This window comes from Neomonachus schauinslandi, chromosome 1, assembly GCF_002201575.2.
Source record: "Neomonachus schauinslandi chromosome 1, ASM220157v2, whole genome shotgun sequence".
NCBI classification, from domain to species: Eukaryota; Metazoa; Chordata; class Mammalia; order Carnivora; family Phocidae; genus Neomonachus; species Neomonachus schauinslandi.
The window spans coordinates 158,505,976-158,523,008 of record NC_058403.1 but is presented as its reverse complement, the minus strand read 5'-3'; the positions used below and the strand labels follow the sequence as shown (position 1 = coordinate 158,523,008).

At 49.2% G+C, this 17,033-nt stretch overlaps 1 protein-coding gene across 2 annotated transcripts in view; it reads left to right on the top strand.

The window, feature by feature from the left end:
* The window catches only part of IQSEC1 (IQ motif and Sec7 domain ArfGEF 1), a 387,553-nt gene extending 380,244 nt beyond the window's left edge, over positions 1–7,309 (top strand). The window contains exons 15-16 of one of the 2 annotated variants that reach the window (XM_044920968.1): positions 2,829–2,878; positions 4,186–7,309. In XM_044920968.1, the coding sequence (XP_044776903.1) occupies positions 2,829–2,878; positions 4,186–4,722 (587 nt within the window). In that variant the 3' untranslated portion in view covers positions 4,723–7,309. The remainder of the gene's footprint in view (positions 1–2,828; positions 2,879–4,185) is intronic. The other variant, XM_044920976.1, reaches the window with a different exon arrangement.
* The last annotated feature ends 9,724 nt before the right edge of the window (positions 7,310–17,033 follow it).

Below are 17,033 nucleotides of genomic sequence, written 5' to 3'. Positions count from 1 at the left end.
GTTAGCCCCTGGCCCAGATCAGTCAAGTCATGGTGGACACTCTCCCCAAGCCCCCCACATCCTCCTGCCTTTCCCGGTCAAGCTACCCAGCACGGGTCTCCAGAAAGAGGATGTCTCCCAGAGGCCATAGGACCCGCCTGCCCCTGTCATTGCTCCAGGGCTTAGCCGGGGCCCTGCAGGTCCTGTACCACGGCAGCCCCCTCAGGGGAGAGTTGGTGACTCCTGGCAGCCAGTGGCCAAAGCAGCACCAGCTCGGCCTCCAGCATTGTTAAGGGCCACAGGGTGAGACCCTGGGTGAAGAGCCCGTGCTGCATCCTGTGCCGACACTGAGGAGCAGGGGGAGGCTGTGAAGAGCCATGCTGGGAACCCCTTCCGGATATGGTTCCTGATCCTGGCCCTGGTTGGCCTGGCAGAGCCTGATCTGGCTCTAGGAGAGGCACCGGGTCGGGTGGGGCTCACCTGTGGCTAGTGCAGGATCCCAGGAGAGAGGGAGGCTACCTGGAGTCAGAGTGCAGGTGAGGGATAGTGTGGATGCATGGGCAAGAGCCACTGTCCCGGCACGCTTCACCTCCGTTAGTACATGGTGTGTGCATGTGTGCACACCCCCGGACACGGGTCTACGCTGAGCAGGTGTCTGTGGGGTGTGCCTGTGAGTAAGGGGCTCTGGGACTGGATTGCAGAGAGCTCCTGCTCCTCTAGGAACACCCCACATCTCATGCCGATTTCAGAAGTTGAGAAGATGAATTCTAAGACACAACATCATTCAAAGACATCCAAGGTAAAACTATCTGAAGTCTTGGCCCACATGGGGCAGGAGGAGGAACAGGAAGAGGGTTTTGTTCTACTTCAGACTAGATACCATATGGAGCCCCCAGACCTAGCTCCAGGCCTGGCCTAAGTCCCACTGGGAGAAGCAGGCCAGCCGGAAGACATTGCTGGGCACTGGCGGGGGTGGGGGTGGGGGGTGTGGGCTGGCCTTCCTCTGTCCCTGGTTTTCAGTCAGGGGAGTCCTCTAGGCTTAGAGGGGCCAGAGAGCTGACTTTAAAACCCCAAAGACAGCAGAGATCTGTCAGCATTTCTGCATGATGCCACAATATCCTGAGTGTCTGATGCTCATGTCCAGCCCACTCAGAGGAAGGGGCGTGCCCATTTCACAGATGCAGAAACTGAGGTAAAAAAAAAAAATCAAAGGAGCGCCAGGTAGAGTCACCTCTCCAGCCAAAGGGCCTCCTCCTGCTCCATGTCTCTGGACCACTGTGTTGAGACAAAAAGCAGGAAGAGAAGAAGGTCAGGCCCTCTTCTCACACCAGCTGAAAGATGAGGCTATGTGACCTACATCTTTCTTCTAGCTGGGAATAAGGGCCAGGTCCTATTTGGTTCTCCCTGGTCCTCAGCAACTGGTAGAAAACCCTGTTGCCCTAATCTTCTACGTGGCCCTGTCCTGAGCGAGTTCTGAGGCCCTCTCAGAGCTCGCTCCCAGAGTCAAGCAAAGCTCCCAGCTGGAACTCGGGTTTGGGGGTTGGCAGGTGAAGCCAAGGGACCAGATGTCCCCCCGAGTCTGCTGTTGTACGCCCAGGATCAAGGCTGTGTCCCAGGCACAGTCCAGTACACTCGGACGACATGGACCCACAGACCTATTCTCTCAGTGAGCCACAGAGAGGCAGGTAGCAACCTTTCCATCTTCCAGGCTCCTGGGCTCAGCCTGCGTTCAGCTCAGAAGGCAGCATGGCCAAGCTTCCCAGCCCCAGAGGTGGGCAGGCAGACCTGGGTGTGAATCCTGCTCACTGTGGGAATTGGGCCAGACAGCCCCCCAACCAGAGCATCCGTCTCCTCCTTGGCATGGATGCCTGTCCTTCATTGCCGTGGGGCTTGACCGAGAACAAAGGTGCTTGGCTCATGGCCAGGGCTGCACAGATGGAAGCCTACAGAACGTCAAGTGGGAGGCCCCTTCTCTGTTCCCTCTTCCTATCTGCCTTCCTGAGAGCCAGTCGGAGACCAGACCCCGAAGCCTGGGCACCCACCCTTCCTGCCAGCCTCAATGTCCTACAGAAATCCATGGAGACGGCCTCCAGAGGGACTGGGGTGGCCAGGGTGAGCCCTGGGCATCCAGAACCAAGAAGACAACAGCCTTCCTCTGACATAGTCAACCTATATTGAGGGCCTACTGTGCGCCGTGTGCTGGGGATATTAAAAAGCCATTGGCAGGGAGCACTCATAGCTGAGGGAATGCTTGTAGCATCCCGGGGTGGGGGGGCTGCCCATAGAAGGGCCCTCCCAGCAGCCCCTGACCCTGTCTCCTGCCCCTGGCCAGGGCACTGCACAAACCAAACAACAGTCTCCAGAGGCACATTTGAGCCCCCCAGGAGGAAAAGACAGGACGCCAAGTTTAGTTTCCTCCTAACCATCAACCCCACCGTGCCTGCAAGGGGGGAGATGTATATGTATGTACGAATATGCATATACATGTGTATATGAAATCCACGGAAAGTCAGGGCTGTGCAGGACCACATTTTGTTTGTTTTGAGCCGTTGGAGGAGCTGCCCCTGTCCCGTTGTCGTCCCCTGTTGGCAGGCGGCTGGGGCCCCACCTGGAGGCACCCCTGCCCCCAGCGGACTGCCAGTCTGGGAGAAGGGGTAGGAAGTTGGGGCTGGTTGAAAAAGAATTTTTTTTCTTGAAACCCACCCCCTTTTTTTTTTTAACTCGTTGCTGCCCTGCCGCCGGCTTCCCCGCGGAGCCCGTCCTCCGACCTCACCCGGGCCCGCGGCGGCGCCGGCGGCGGCCCGGCCTCGCGTCCGCGTCTAACCTCTGGTATTGCATGTTCTGGGCAGGGAAGCGAGGGCGTCGCAGCAGTGCGGGATCGCTAGAGAGCAATGTGGAAGTAAGTAGGAAGCGCCTACGTCCAGCTGGCTGTCGCGTGTTGCCTCCCCAATCCTTGGTTTATACCTGTTGTCTTTTTTTTCCCGTCGTTTTGTTTTGTTCTGTTTTGCTGCTCCTCGCCCCTACTGCACAGGGGCGCAGACACGCCCCGCGCCCCATGCCTGCCTCCGCCCCGCTGCATGCCAGCTTCGTCGCCTAGAGTCGCCCATGCCTCTCACCGCTTGTTTGGGCTGGACCCGTGGGGGGGTGGTTCTGGATTCTGTGTTTTAGTTTCCGCTTAACCCCGTCCCCGGTGGGCCCCCCCCCCCCCCGAGCATGGTTAACATCCCGGCTTCCCGGCACTCCCCCCGGGGTCCCCACCTGCCGGCACTGCTCCTGGGTGGGAGGCACCGCCGCCAGGCGCCCATGCACCCTCCACCCATGCTGTCCTGGGGGGGGGGGGGCGGGGGCAGGGCGGTTTTGCCAGTCTCTTGACTTCCATGCTCCGCCATCCCCATCGCTTCCTTCCTGGAGTTTCGATTGCTGTGTGTCTGCAGTCAGGGCACTGTGGACTTGCTTAGCTAGCTCGGGGGAGGAGAGCCGTGAGAGAAAGAAAAATTCAGTGTGGATTTCATGAGATTTCATTCATCTTCCAACCATCTCTATATTACTGTTCTCATCTTAACCTCAGCTTGCAGACCTTTTTGTTTCCTTCTTTTTCCTTGTTTGGTTTGCAGTAGGTAGCTGCAGTGAAATGCCTAGGCAGCCCCACCACCCAGAACAAGGTTCCCCGAGCCCGTCCTGTCCCTACCACCAGCTTCCCAGAAACCTCGGGGCAGAGCAGATGCCCTTGCACCCGTGGAGAGGACCCAGGAGAGCGTAGGGTGCAATTTGAGCAGGAACGGGGTCCTTCATGCACACCAGCCCACCCCACTCCACGCCGCACACGCCGCTCACAGGCACCCCCAGGCCAGTTGTTCTGATCCGAAAGCTCAGGCCGCCTTCCGTGTCAGGACGAGAGCAGAAGTCACACTTGTGCTGCTGCTGCTGCTTTGACCAGACAGGAGGGTCCCTCGTGCCCTGCCCCACCCCCACTTCCCGCAGCGGAAGGCCACTTCTGAGTCCCTGCCGGCCCCCAGTAGCATGAGCGGAGGTGACGCTAACCCAGCCTCACCCAGCCCCGCCCTCTGCAGCCAGTGAGTTGAACTAAGGCTTAGCAGTCAGTGGGTGAACTTTTTACATTGAAAAGAAAAGAAAAGAAAAAAAAATCATTCTGACATAAGTGCTTTAAGATCTTTTAATTTTGATTTCTATGAATTTCCTTTTTAGGGGTCCATCATTAGCAGTCCTCACATGCGCCGGAGAGCTACATCAACACGAGAGTGTCCATCTCGCCCACACCAGACTATGCCTAATTCATCCTCCCTCCTGGGCTCCTTATTTGGGAGTAAGAGAGGGAAGCCCCCTCCCCAGGCCCACCCGCCCCCCCACCCGCCGGGCCTGCCCCACCCGCCGCACTCTGCGGCCAGCCATCACCAAGGGCCTGTCGAGGGCCCGCCGCAAGCCCAGGTGCATGGGCACCACCCCCAGTACTGCCACGTGCAGCAGAACCCGCCCCCCTACCACCACCACCACCACTACCACCCCCCCCAGCACATCCAGCATGCACACCAGTACCACCACGGTCCCCACGGGGGGCACCCGCCCTACGGGGCCCATGTGCACAGCCACCCACCGCTGCCCTCGGCCCATGCCGGCCACCCGGGCCACCCGGGCCACGCAGCGCACCACCACGGGCAGCCCCCCGCCCCGCCGCCCCCCACCAGCAGCAAGGCCAAACCCAGCGGCATCAGCACAATTGTGTAGACAGCCTGGGCGGGGTCCCAGACTCCCTGGAACAACTGCACACCACACAGAGTCATGCCCAGGGGCGGCCAGCCTCAGACCAGACCCAGGGCACTTGTGTTTCCACCTCTCCCCTCCGCTCCCCATGGCCTGGATGGAGCCCCCTGAGTCCACGGGGCTTGTGTTGTGGGAACAAAGCTCCGATCGCACTTAGCGTGGGTGTCCCGGGTTCCATCCACTTCGACCCCAGGGGTGGGCCTCGGCCACCATCAGCCTTGAAAACGGTGCCACGGGCCACGTAGCTGTTGAACTGCCCCCCACCCCAAAGCAGCCCTCAGCTCTGCTCCCTAACTGTACACGCATATGAAAACCCAGCCTAGGAAAAGAAGAAACAAGACACAAAAACCAGAGACAGAACAAAACAAAACAAAGCAAAACAAACAAAAAACCCAAAACTTGCTGCATTTATTGCTCTTTTATTGACAATGGGCAAAAAATTAAGTAGACCTGATATGGTTGATGAAAATAACGTAAGTAAACTTTATATAATATAAATATATAAATATATAAATATATATATATATATACTGTATAGGTAGTATTTGTGTGTGAAAGGAAACGTCTCAGTCCACAAAATTAGCAATATAGACTTTACAAGGAGCTCCACTTACCTGATAAGAAGACAGTACCTTACATGAATGTGTGAGAGAGAGTAAACCAAAAACGTAAATGCTAGGAACAAATTCAGATACTTCCATATTTTCATAAAAAGAAGAGAAGTCCCTCCAGGACTGGCTAAAATCTTTATGCGATCATTACTAACTGTGCCAAGTAACATAGCATCTAACTGTTTAAAAAGTCCAATATTGCTTTGTATAAATCCTTATTTTATTAACAGAAAACTATCATAAGTACTCAGTATTATAACTGCTCTGTTATTTCAGGTAAGCAAATAGACAAAAATGCAGTAAACTCTACAGTAGCAACTCGGGACAACCAGTAACTGGTTGTCTGAGGATATTGGTTACACAGATTCTTAGACACTTTAATGGCTGCGATAACTGTGAATTTCCATGATCCATATTTCTTTTATATGCATATGATTTAATGCACACTCATTCAGAGTCCTCCGAGGGGGGGCACCCATCCACGGCAGAAGTGTCCATCTCCAACATGAAAACGGCCAGCTCCCATCCTCGTCCCCCCAACACCATAACTTACTCATCCTGTCTCCACTGCAGCAGGCACGAGCCCCGGAGCGAGTTTCCGCCGGGAACCGCTCCGAGCCCGAACGCTGATTCTAGCATGTAGCAACCCAGGGCGGTGTGTGTGTTTCCCATTTTGTTTTCTGAGTGGTAGCCGTGATCATCGTGATTCCATGTGGCCATGTGCTAGCACAACACCCCCCCCCCTTGCCGTGTCATCACCGTGGCCCCTCTGACCCCGGCCACGAGTGCCGGCCCTCGCCAGCGAAGCCCCCCGCTGCCTTCTCATGGTCCAGTTAGCTGCCAGGGCATCAACATGACTCTCAGCTGTGCTCTTGTCGCTTCCGTGTTGTGACACCATCTGCCCCCCTGGGGCTGGGCGCCTCAGGCGTCCGGTTCTGTGACTGAGTCACCCACGGGCCGTACTTTGTAGTTTCAGCCCTTCGAGCCACTGCAGCCGCCAGTGCTGTGCTCCTAAGCCGTGGGACCCGAGGACTGCCCCACGGCCCCTGCCCCGGCGGAGAGCCCTTTCAGAAAGGGCGAAGCTAGTGCGGGACTCTGCGGGCCGTGGGCTCCGCGCTCCGTGGATGGCGTGGCGTGCCGTGGCCAGATGGCAGGACGACCGAGGGGAGCCCACCTGGCGGGCCAGGGGGGGGGGGGGGGTCCTGCCCGTCTCCCTCCCCACCCACCCCTTTATCATATCATCAAGGCCACCATACCAGCAAATCTGCAAACCGAGCACTTTGTAATCTCCACAGAGAGCAAATACAGCAATCTAGAGTTTAGCCTTTTTTTTTTTTTTTTTTGAAAGAAGTGTGACTTTAACCTGCCCACCTTTATCTTCCCATCGGTGTCGTATTTCTCTCCCAGAAGGAGAGAAGTAAGAAGCACGGGTGTGTCTGATTTGGTCCAGGCTGGCGGGAGGCTCCCCGCTCCTGCTGGCTCCTAAATTCCTTGGTTTCCCTGCAGAGTCAGGCTCCCCGAGGCATTCTCTGTCTTGCAGTATAAAGGATGTTGTTTTGACCAGGAACAGTTGAATTGTACTGCATGCCACCCGGCGTCAGTCGTGCGAGGCCACACTCTATGTATTGTGTATTTGCAAACTATATCAGTGTTACTGTTGACAAATAGTTGAAGTAAAGTGATAACATATGAAATATGTCGGCTTTTCTTCACCCTCTGTACCAATAGTAAAGTCTAACTGTAAACTCGAGGTTGTTCCAGAAAAGATACAGGCTGTTTGGCACCAGATTGCCCTTTCCGAAGGGACAACCACTAATGAGAAAGAAGAGAGGGCGAAGCCGATGGCCAGGGTGGGGGGCTCTGTCCATCGCTGTCCTTTGTGCTCCACGGCCATTCCGAACCTTCACCTCCAAAGCTGCCATCCGTGTGTCCTGAGGCTTTGTTGGGGCGTCACAGGGCCAGATCTAGCGAAAGGGGGCTTCTTGAACAAATTCCGTTTCTCCCCATGTTTCCAACTTCACACAGTGTGTTGGGCTCAGGTCAGTGGGGTTTCATCCATCTTTTGTGTCATATTTACAAACTTACCATGGGAAATGCTTCCAGAAGATACATTGTTCCACTAAGGAAGCTGGAGCCGCGCTGCCCAAGTCTCGTCTGGGCAGCAAAACCTTCTGACAGATTGCTGTGTCCACCCCGCCCCCAGTGTTGCTTTCGTGGGACTGTTCTTTCTAGACCCCAGCCTGCCACAGAGTCACAGCTGTGGGGGCCTGTCTTCCGCCACCCCCCCCCCCCCCCCCGGCCCCCGGGGGGGGGGGCCTCCCCCCCCCCCCCCCCCCCCCCCCCAGATAGGCAGCAGGAAGCTGAGCACTGCACTGTCAGGACACACTGGGGACATTTCTCTCAAGTCGCACAAATTGTTCCAATTAAACAGTAATTGCTGACAGGAGCAGGAGACCCATAGCGGAAGTGGCTGATAGCATCACAAAAATCTTTTCTGGGACAACAATTAAATCATGTATTTGTATTTTTTTTTAAGTTTATGAATGAATTGTACAACAATGTAAAAATAAAGTTCATCCTAATATGGTGTGCACATCTTGCTTAAAAATGTCTTCGGTCATCCAGTGTAGAGCGATTTTTCCATCCCGCGCTGCATGCAGCAGAAGCCTCTTGTTTTTCTTTAAAATGAGCTGAAAAGACAGTCAGCAGATACTTAAACATGACCCTAGGTGTTCACTCAGCGTTCTGTATGAAGCTGTGTCTCCACAGGTAAGCATGCATCTTACAGTTTCGTTGTAAAATATCATCTCCCTTCCTGCCCGGAAATGGAGTAATTCTGTAAAGTGTCTTCAGTCACAACAATAATCAAGGAAACAGATGGCGAAACAAATCAGTGTGAAGTGGGGGTGGTGAAAAGGGGCAGGCGGGAGGAGCTCTGTTCCCCCTAGCCGGCGGGCGCGCCCACTAGCCTGACTGCGGCCACATCGAGGCCCCACGCAGGAGCCGTCTCCTCCTGGGAACTGTCTGTCGTTCACCTTCTAGTTGCTTTAACCGATTAGCATCAGGTCTTGAATGCAGACCGTTCAAAGACTTCGAGAGACACCTCGCTCCCAAGAGGCCCGGTACCCGCTGTGTAACTTTGGGCAGGAAGGGAGTGCTTTTGTTTTAATATGCATTCTGTTTGTGAGTAGTAACAGACTCTACTGATGTAAAACCATAGCTGTGATCATGTGGAGAAATCAAATAAATCCTTTAAAACTCTCGGGTTTTTACTTTGTCTGAAAAGTCCAGCTGTTTCCCTATGGAGCAGACACAGAGAGCTCTCCAGCTGACCACTTGGCCCCGTCCTTGTCATGACTGCTAGCAGCAGCTTTCCTGGAAGACACGGGACCAGGTGCGCCTGGGGGCCTTAGTCGGTTAAGTGTCTGCTTTCGGCTCAGGTCATGATCCCGGGGTCCTGGGATCGAGCCCCACATCGGGCTCCCTGCTCGGCGGGAAGCCTGCTTCTCCCTCTCCCACTCCCCCTGCTTGTGTTCCCTCTCTCGCTCTGTCTCTCTCTCTGTCAAATAAATAAAATCTTAAAAAAGACACGGGACTGACTTTAATCGAGGGTGCTGCTATAAGACTTAAAGGTACGCATCACAATGTAGGCACGGATGAAAGTTTTCAAAGGGATTTATAATTTCTAGCCACTTTCAACAAATTTGGTGGTTCATTGAGTTAGAGAGGAGCTGGCTTCTTTGGGGTGTTGAAGTGGACTGGGAACTCCGTGGGGGGAGCCAGTCCCCAGATGCTGGAGGAGAGATGATTTTATGAGGTCAAAGCAGCCATTTTTCCACGCGATGGTGAATATGATGTGAGAACATGATGGGCTTGTACAATTTCTCCTTTCCCGGAACCAAATTCAGCTCCAGCGAATACCGCCTTCAAGTTTCCATTTCGTACCAGAAAGTGAAGTAAAACTGGTAGATCTCATTTGTGGAACTCAAAAAAGGTTAATTTTAGGGACCAAAATGAGCTGTGGCCCACCCCTCATAGAGAAGTGACTTGGGATCAAAAGAGGTGCTCAGACTTGTGCAGCTGGGGGGCCATTCCTTTTCCAGGCTACTCCGAGGCTCTTCAGGGGGTGAAGCTGGTCACTGAAATTCCCTGAAACACTTAGCTGTACTTTTGTGTCTGACGTCATGATGCATGCACAGGGCTGCGCTCCCCAGCTGCTTGGTGTAGGTGAGCTGCTAAGCCACCGCTTGGAGGGGACAATTCTCTGGGTATTGCGTTTGTCTCCCCCACCAGACTGTGAGCTCCCTCCCACTTCTCTGTGTCCGGTGACCAAGCACAGGACTGGTCTTGTCAAAATGCATCTGAAAATGAGCTGATGATTGCAAGGGGGAGTGGGAGGGCATAGCAGAACCACTGGGCTGATCTTAGCCTGTGTAAATCACCACCACCCTCAAAAATGTACAGAAGCCTGTTCACTCAGCCGTTTGCTACCCTTGACATTGCGAATTCTGGCTGGGGCCACACAGGACACAGTCAGACTTCTACAAGAGTGGTTCATACTGGCCGTTTCCAGCCCCCACACGCTGCACGTTTTTAGCCTTCATTTTACTTGACCTCTGGGCAGCTTCCAATACTGTTCACACATATTCCTTCCTGAAACACTGTTTCCCGGGCGCCTGGGTGGCTCAGTCAGTTAAGCATCTGCCTTCGGCTCAGGTCATGGGTCCTGGGATCGAGCCCCGCATCAGGCTCCTTGCTCAGCGGGGAGTCTACTTCTCCCTCTGCTTCTCTGCTTCTCCTTCTTCCTCTGCTGCTCCCCCTGCTTTGTGCTCTCTCATTCTTGCTCTCTCTCAAATAAATAAAAATTAAAAAAAAAAAAAGAAGAAAAAGAAACACTGTCTCCTTAACATCTTCTATCCCACTCTCTTCCTCTCTGAGGACGCCCTCAAGTCCCCTTTGCAGGGTAATACTCCTCTGTGGAGCCTTGCAGGGTTGGTTTGAGGACCAGGCCCAAGCCTCTTCCTTCACTTCTCTCTCCAGGCCTGCAGTTTCAGCCAACCTGTGTGCACCCGCAGCTTCCAAATTTGCATGTCCAGCCCAGACCTCTGTTCCAAGCACTGTGTTCCCTTGGATCTCTCAATCATGCCCCAAACTCTTTATGTCCACCACCACCCTCATAGTCTCACACAGATACACACCTGAAACCGAGGCCCCTGCTGTGTTCCCTGTTTGGGCAAATGGCACCACCACTGAGCTGTACACACCAGGACTTAAGAATTGTTCTTGACACTTGTCCTTTCTTTTGACTTTCCAAGTCCATTCTGTCACCAAGCCCTTTAGATTTTTGCCTCCGACATATTGAGTCTATCCATTTCTGCACATCTCTCCCCTGGCCTGGAGCTCCCTGACTGGTCTCCCAGATGCCACAGCGCCCCCCTCAACCCATTCTCCACGTGGCATCAGAGGAATCTTCTTAAGGGGCATCCCACTTAAAGCCAAGTCAGTGGCTTCCTATTGACCTTATGATTAGAAAAATAAGAAGATCCTTGGGACGCCTGGGTGGCTCAGTCGGTTAAGTGTCTGCCTTTGGCTCAGGTCATGATCCCGGGGTCCTGGGATCGAGCCCCGCATCAGGCTCCCTGCTGAGCAGGGAGCCTGCTTCTCCCTCTCCTTCTGACTCTCCCCACCATTCATGCTCTCTCTCTTTATCTCTATCGCTAACTCTGTCTCTCTCAAATAAATAAAATCTTAAAAAAAAAAAAGATCCTTAATGAGGCCTTCATGAGGCCTGTGTGATCTGACATAACCCTCACTTTCCCCTTGCTCTCTAGCCTTTCAGATGCCCAGACAAGCTGTTTCCTCCTGCCTCTGGGCCTGTGCAAGTGTTCTCTCCCTTCTCCCAACAGTGGGATGCTTTTCTTCCCATCTTCGTTTAGTTAGCTCCTAGTTCATCCAACAAACTTTAGTTCAGCCATTACTCCCTCTGAGATGCATCCCTTGTAGTTATATATGGTGTGATCACTGCAACAGCGGACGTCACCAGGTCGGGACAGTGGTGGCTCTTGTACCCTGCTGTCATCTCAACACACAGCAGAAGCAGAACTGCCATGAATGTTTGTTGAATGAATAAACAAACACCTAGGACCAAAGATGGAATTCAGCACTGAAATGCACGATACAATTTAGTGGCTCAAAATGAGATCAGAGATCTAGGGAAGCAGCCTGGGGCCAGGGTGCTAGGTAGAGGCCAGCATTCCTCACTACTTCCAGGAACACTTGGAGCAGTGGTTGGAGGCTTTTAATCATTGTTTTAGCTTTCACCAAATGTGTTCTAACATTTAGAGCATTTGGAAAGAATAGATTCATACAAAGCAGGGAAAACCCTCACCTACGATCCCACCACCCCAAAACAGTTATAATTATTAGGTCTACTTGCTTTGCATCTTCTCTTCACACATATTCTCAATTACCTGGTTCAGATCTTCTATGTATGTCCCAAAAGCTTTGTAAGTGTTCTTTGGTACCCATCGTGAACAAATAGTTCACAAGCAAAAACGATGTAGGAAAAGCCAGATTAGACAAAGTTACACTGGTTTTTTACTGCAGGACTTCTCAGAGCCTTTGAAAGGATGATGTGCATTATGAATCTCTGAAAGACCGTCTGTGCCATGTTTCCCAAACTTACTGAGCCGTGGAACTCTTGCACTCTACAGCATACAGTTTAGTACAAGTTTGTATGTGTAAATTTTGGTTTTTTCCCCTTATAATGAAAGACTCAATGGTTTATAATGTCTGCATAATGGCCCATCATATGGATGTTGCACGATGTACTTGGCATACAGAGAGTGTTATTTTGGTGAACAAGGAAGACACAGAAGGAAATCCTAGAGTTTCTGAGTGGGTTTGGTGATTCTGGTAAGGATGTGAGACCTGGAGAAGTTGGACACCCCTGAATCTAACTTTAGTGCTGAGTTCCTGGGACGAACATTGACACCAGTTTGGCAACTCTGGGTAACCTTGTGTCAGCTGAGATGCCACTCATTCAGTGTATTCAAGTCAGTGCTCACTTCCCAATGGAACCCATCCCACTTCTCAGCACAGAGTGGGCTGTAATAAAGATTTATTGGCTGGCTGATGGCAGGGATGTCATGAAGGCTAATTTCTCCCATTTCTAATGTGCAGCTTTGTGACTGTTGAGGCATTTATAGGGGAATCTTTTCTTCACTTCCTGTTACTCATAACACACTCCATCCTCACCTCCAGCGTGACCACTGGTATTTCTCATCTCCCATGGAGTTAGTAGGGAAGAAGCCATTCTAAAATAAAAATGCCTGAGGGTAATCACAGCCACCTCAATAGGAATGTCTCCCCACATCCTTTAAGAACTGTTCAGGAGAGGAGCTAGTGCAAGATGGCAGAGGAGTAGGAGACCTTAGTTTTGTCTGGTCCCAGGAATTCAGCTAGAGAGCTACAAAATCATTCTGAACCTGCAAACTCAACTGGAGACCAAAGAAAAGAATGTAACTCTACAAATAAAAAAGCGACCACTTTCGGCAGGAATGACAAGACGGAAAAACTCACTTCCAAAAAGAGAACAAGAGGCAGCACTGACTGCCAGGGACCTAATCAGTATGGATAGAAATAAGATGTCAGAACTAGAGTTCAGAACAATGATTATAAAGATACTAGCTGGGCTTGAAAAAAGCATAGAAGACACTAGAGAATCCCTTTCGGGAGAAATAACTAAAATCTAACCAACTTGAAATCAAAAAGGCTATTAATGAGATGCAATAAAAAATGGAGGCTCTAACTGCTAGGATAAATGAGGCAGAAGATAGAATTAGTGATATAGAAGACCAAATGATGGAGAATAAAGAAGCTGAGAAAAAGAGACATGAACAACTACTGGATCACGAGGGGAGCATTCAAGAGGTAAGCGATGCTATAAAATGAAACAATATTAGAATAATTGGGATCCTAGAAGAAGAGGAGAGAGAGAGAGAGGCAGAAGGTATATTGGGGCAAATTATAGTGGAGAACTTCCCTAATCTGGGGAGGGAAGCAAGCATTCAAGTCCAGGAGGCACAGAGAACCCCAGCTCAAAATCAATAAAAATAGGTCAACACCTTGACATATGATAGTGAAACTTGCAAATCTCAAAGACAAAGAAAATACTGAAAGCGGCTCAGGACAAGAGGTCCATAGCCTACAGGAGTAGAAACATAGGCTGGCAGCAGATCTATCCACAGAAACCTGGCAGGCCAGAAAGGACTAGCATGATATATTCAGGGTGCTAAGTGAGAAACCTATGCAGCCAAGAATACTTTATCCAGCAAGGATGCCATTCAAAATAGAAGGAGAGATAAAACGCTTCCAAGACAAACAGAAACTAAAAGAATTTGTGATCACTGAACCAGCCCTGCAAGAAATACTAAAGGGGATCCTTTAAGCAAAGAGATAGCCCAAAAGTAACACAGACCAGAAAGGAACAGAGATAATATATAAAGTCAGTCACTTTACAGGTAATACAATGACACTAAATTCATATCTTTCAATCATTACTCTGAATGTAAATGGGCTAAATGCCACAATCAAAAGACACAGGGTATCAGATTGGATAAAAAAGCAAGACCCATCAATATGCTGTCTACAAGAGCCTCATTTTAGACCCAAAGACACCTCCAGATCGAAAGTGAGGGGGAGGAAAACAATTTATTGTGTTAATGGACATCAAAAGAAAGCTGGGGTGGCAATCCTAATATCATACAAATTAGATTTTAAACCAAAGACTGTAATAAAAATGAGGACGTACACTATATCATACTTAAAGTGTCTATTCAACAAGAAGATCTAACAATTCTAAATATTCATGCCCCTAACATGGGAGCAGCCAATTATATAAACCAATTAATAACAGAATTAAAGAAACACATTGACATTATATGTTGGCTAATTTAATTTAAATTTAAAAAATAATATAATAATACCAGGGGACTTTAGCACCCCACTTACTGCAATGGACAGATCATCTAAACAGAAGATCAACAAGGAAACAAGGGCTTTGAGTGACACATTGGACCAGATGGACTTCACAAGTATATTCAGAGCATTGCATCCTAAAGCTACAGAATACACATTCTTCTTGAGTGCACATGGAACATTTTCTAGAAAGATCACATACTGGGTCACAAATCGGGCCTCAACCAGTACCAAAAGATTGGGATCATTCCCTGCATATTTTCAGAACACAGTGCTTTGAAACATGAACTCGATCATAAGAGGAAATTTGAAAGAACTCAAATACATGGAGGCTAAAGAGCATCCTACTAAAAATGAATGGGTCAACCAGAAAATTAAAGAAGAATTTTAAAAATTCATGGAAACAAATGAAAACGAAAACACAACTGTTCAAAAACCTTTGGGATGCAGCAAAGGTGGTCCTAAGAGGGAAGTATATAGCAATAGAAGACTTTCTCAAGAAACAAGAAGGTTCTTAAATACACAACCTAACCTTACACCTAAAGGAGCTGGAGAAAGAACAGCAAATAAAGCCTAAACCCAGCAAGAGAAGAGAATGAATAAAGATTAGAGCAGAAATCAATGAAATAGAAACCAAAGAACAGTAGAACAGATCAACGAAACTGGGAGCTGGCTCTTTGAAAGAATTTAATAAGTTTGATAAACCCCTGGCCAGACTTATCAAAAAGAAAAGAGAAAGGACCCAAATAAATAAAATCATGAATGAAAGAAGAGAGATCACAACCAACACCGAAGAAATACAAACAATTATAAGAACATATTATGAGCAACCATATGTCAACAAATTAGGCAATCTGGAAGAAATGGATGCATTCCTGGAAACATATAAACTACAAAAACTGAAACAGGAAGAAATAGAAAACCTCAACAGACCTATAACCAGCAAGGAAATCGAAGCCATAATCAAAAATCTCCCAGCAAACAAAGAGTCCAGGGCCGGATGGCTTTCCAGGGGAATTCTACCAAACATTTAAAGAAGAATGAATATCTATTCTTCTGAAGCTGTTTCAAAAAATAGAAAAGGAAGGAAAACTTCCAAACTCGTTCTATGAGTCCAGCATTATCTTGATCCCAACACCAGACAAAGACCCCACCAAAAAAGAATTAAAGACCAACATTCATGATGAACATGGATGCAAAAATTCTCACCAAGATACTAGCCAAGAGGATGCAACGGTACATTAAAAGGATTATTCACCACAACCAAGTGGGATTTATTCCTGGGCTGCAAGAGTGGTTCAATATCTGCAAATCGATCAATGTGATACACTACATAAATAAAAGAAAGAAAACAACCATATGATCCTCTCAATGGATGCAAAAAAAGAAGAGCATTTGACAAAGTACAGCAATCCTTTCTTGAATAAAACTCTTCACAGTGTGGGGATAGAGGGAACATACCTCAATGTCATAAAAGCCATCTATGAAAAGCCCGCAGCAAATATCATTCTCATTGGGGAAAAACTGAGAGCTTTTCCCCTAAGGTCAGGAACACGGCAGGGATGTCCACTATCACCACGATTGTTCAACATACTACTAGTCCTAGCCTCAGCAATTAGACAACAAAAAGAAATAAAAGGCATCCAAATAGGCAAAGAAGTCAAACTCTCACTCTTTGCAGATGACACAATTCTCTATGTGGAAAACCCAAAAGACTCCACCCCCAAGTTATTAGAACTCATAGAACGATTTAGCAACATGGCAGGATACAAAATCAATGCACAGAAATCAGTTGCATTTCTATACACTAACAATGAGACAGAAGAAAGAGAAATTAAGGAGTCAATCCCATTTACAATTGCACCCAAAACCATGAGATATCTAGGAATAAACCTAACCAAAGAAGCAAAGGATCTGTACTCAGAAAATTGTACAACACTCATGAAAGAGACTAAGGAAGACACAAAGAAATGGAAAAGCATTCCATGCTCATGGATTGGAAGAACAAATATTGTGAAAATGTCTATGCTACCTAGAGCAATGTATACATTCAATGCAATACCTATCAAAATACCATTCCCTTTTCACAGAGCAGGAACAAATAATCCTAAAATTTGTATGGAAGCAGAAAAGACCCCGAATAACCAAAGAAATGTTGAAAAAGAAAACCGAAGCTGGTGGCATCATAATCCCAGACTTCAAGCTCTATTCCAAAGCTGTAATCATCAAGACAGTATGGTAGTGGCACAAAAACAGATACATAGATCAATGGAACAGAATGGAGAACCCAGAAATGGACCCTCAACTCTGTCGTCAACTAATCAACAAAGCAGGAAAGAATATCCAATGGAAAAAAGTTTCTTCAACAAACGGTGTTGGAAAAACTGTACAGCCACATGCAGAAGAATGAAACTGGACCATTTCCTTACACCATGCACAAAAATAGACTCAAGATGGGGGCGCCTGGGTGGCTCAGTTGGTTAGGCGACTGCCTTCGGCTCAGGTCATGATCCTGGAGTCCCAGGATCGAGTCCCGCATCGGGCTCCCTGCTCGGCAGGGAGTCTGCTTCGTTCTCTGACCCTATCCCCTCTCATGTGTTCTCTCTCTCTCATTCTCTCTCTCTGAAATAAATAAATAAAATCTTTAAAAAAAAAAAAATAGACTCAAGATGGATGAAAGACCTG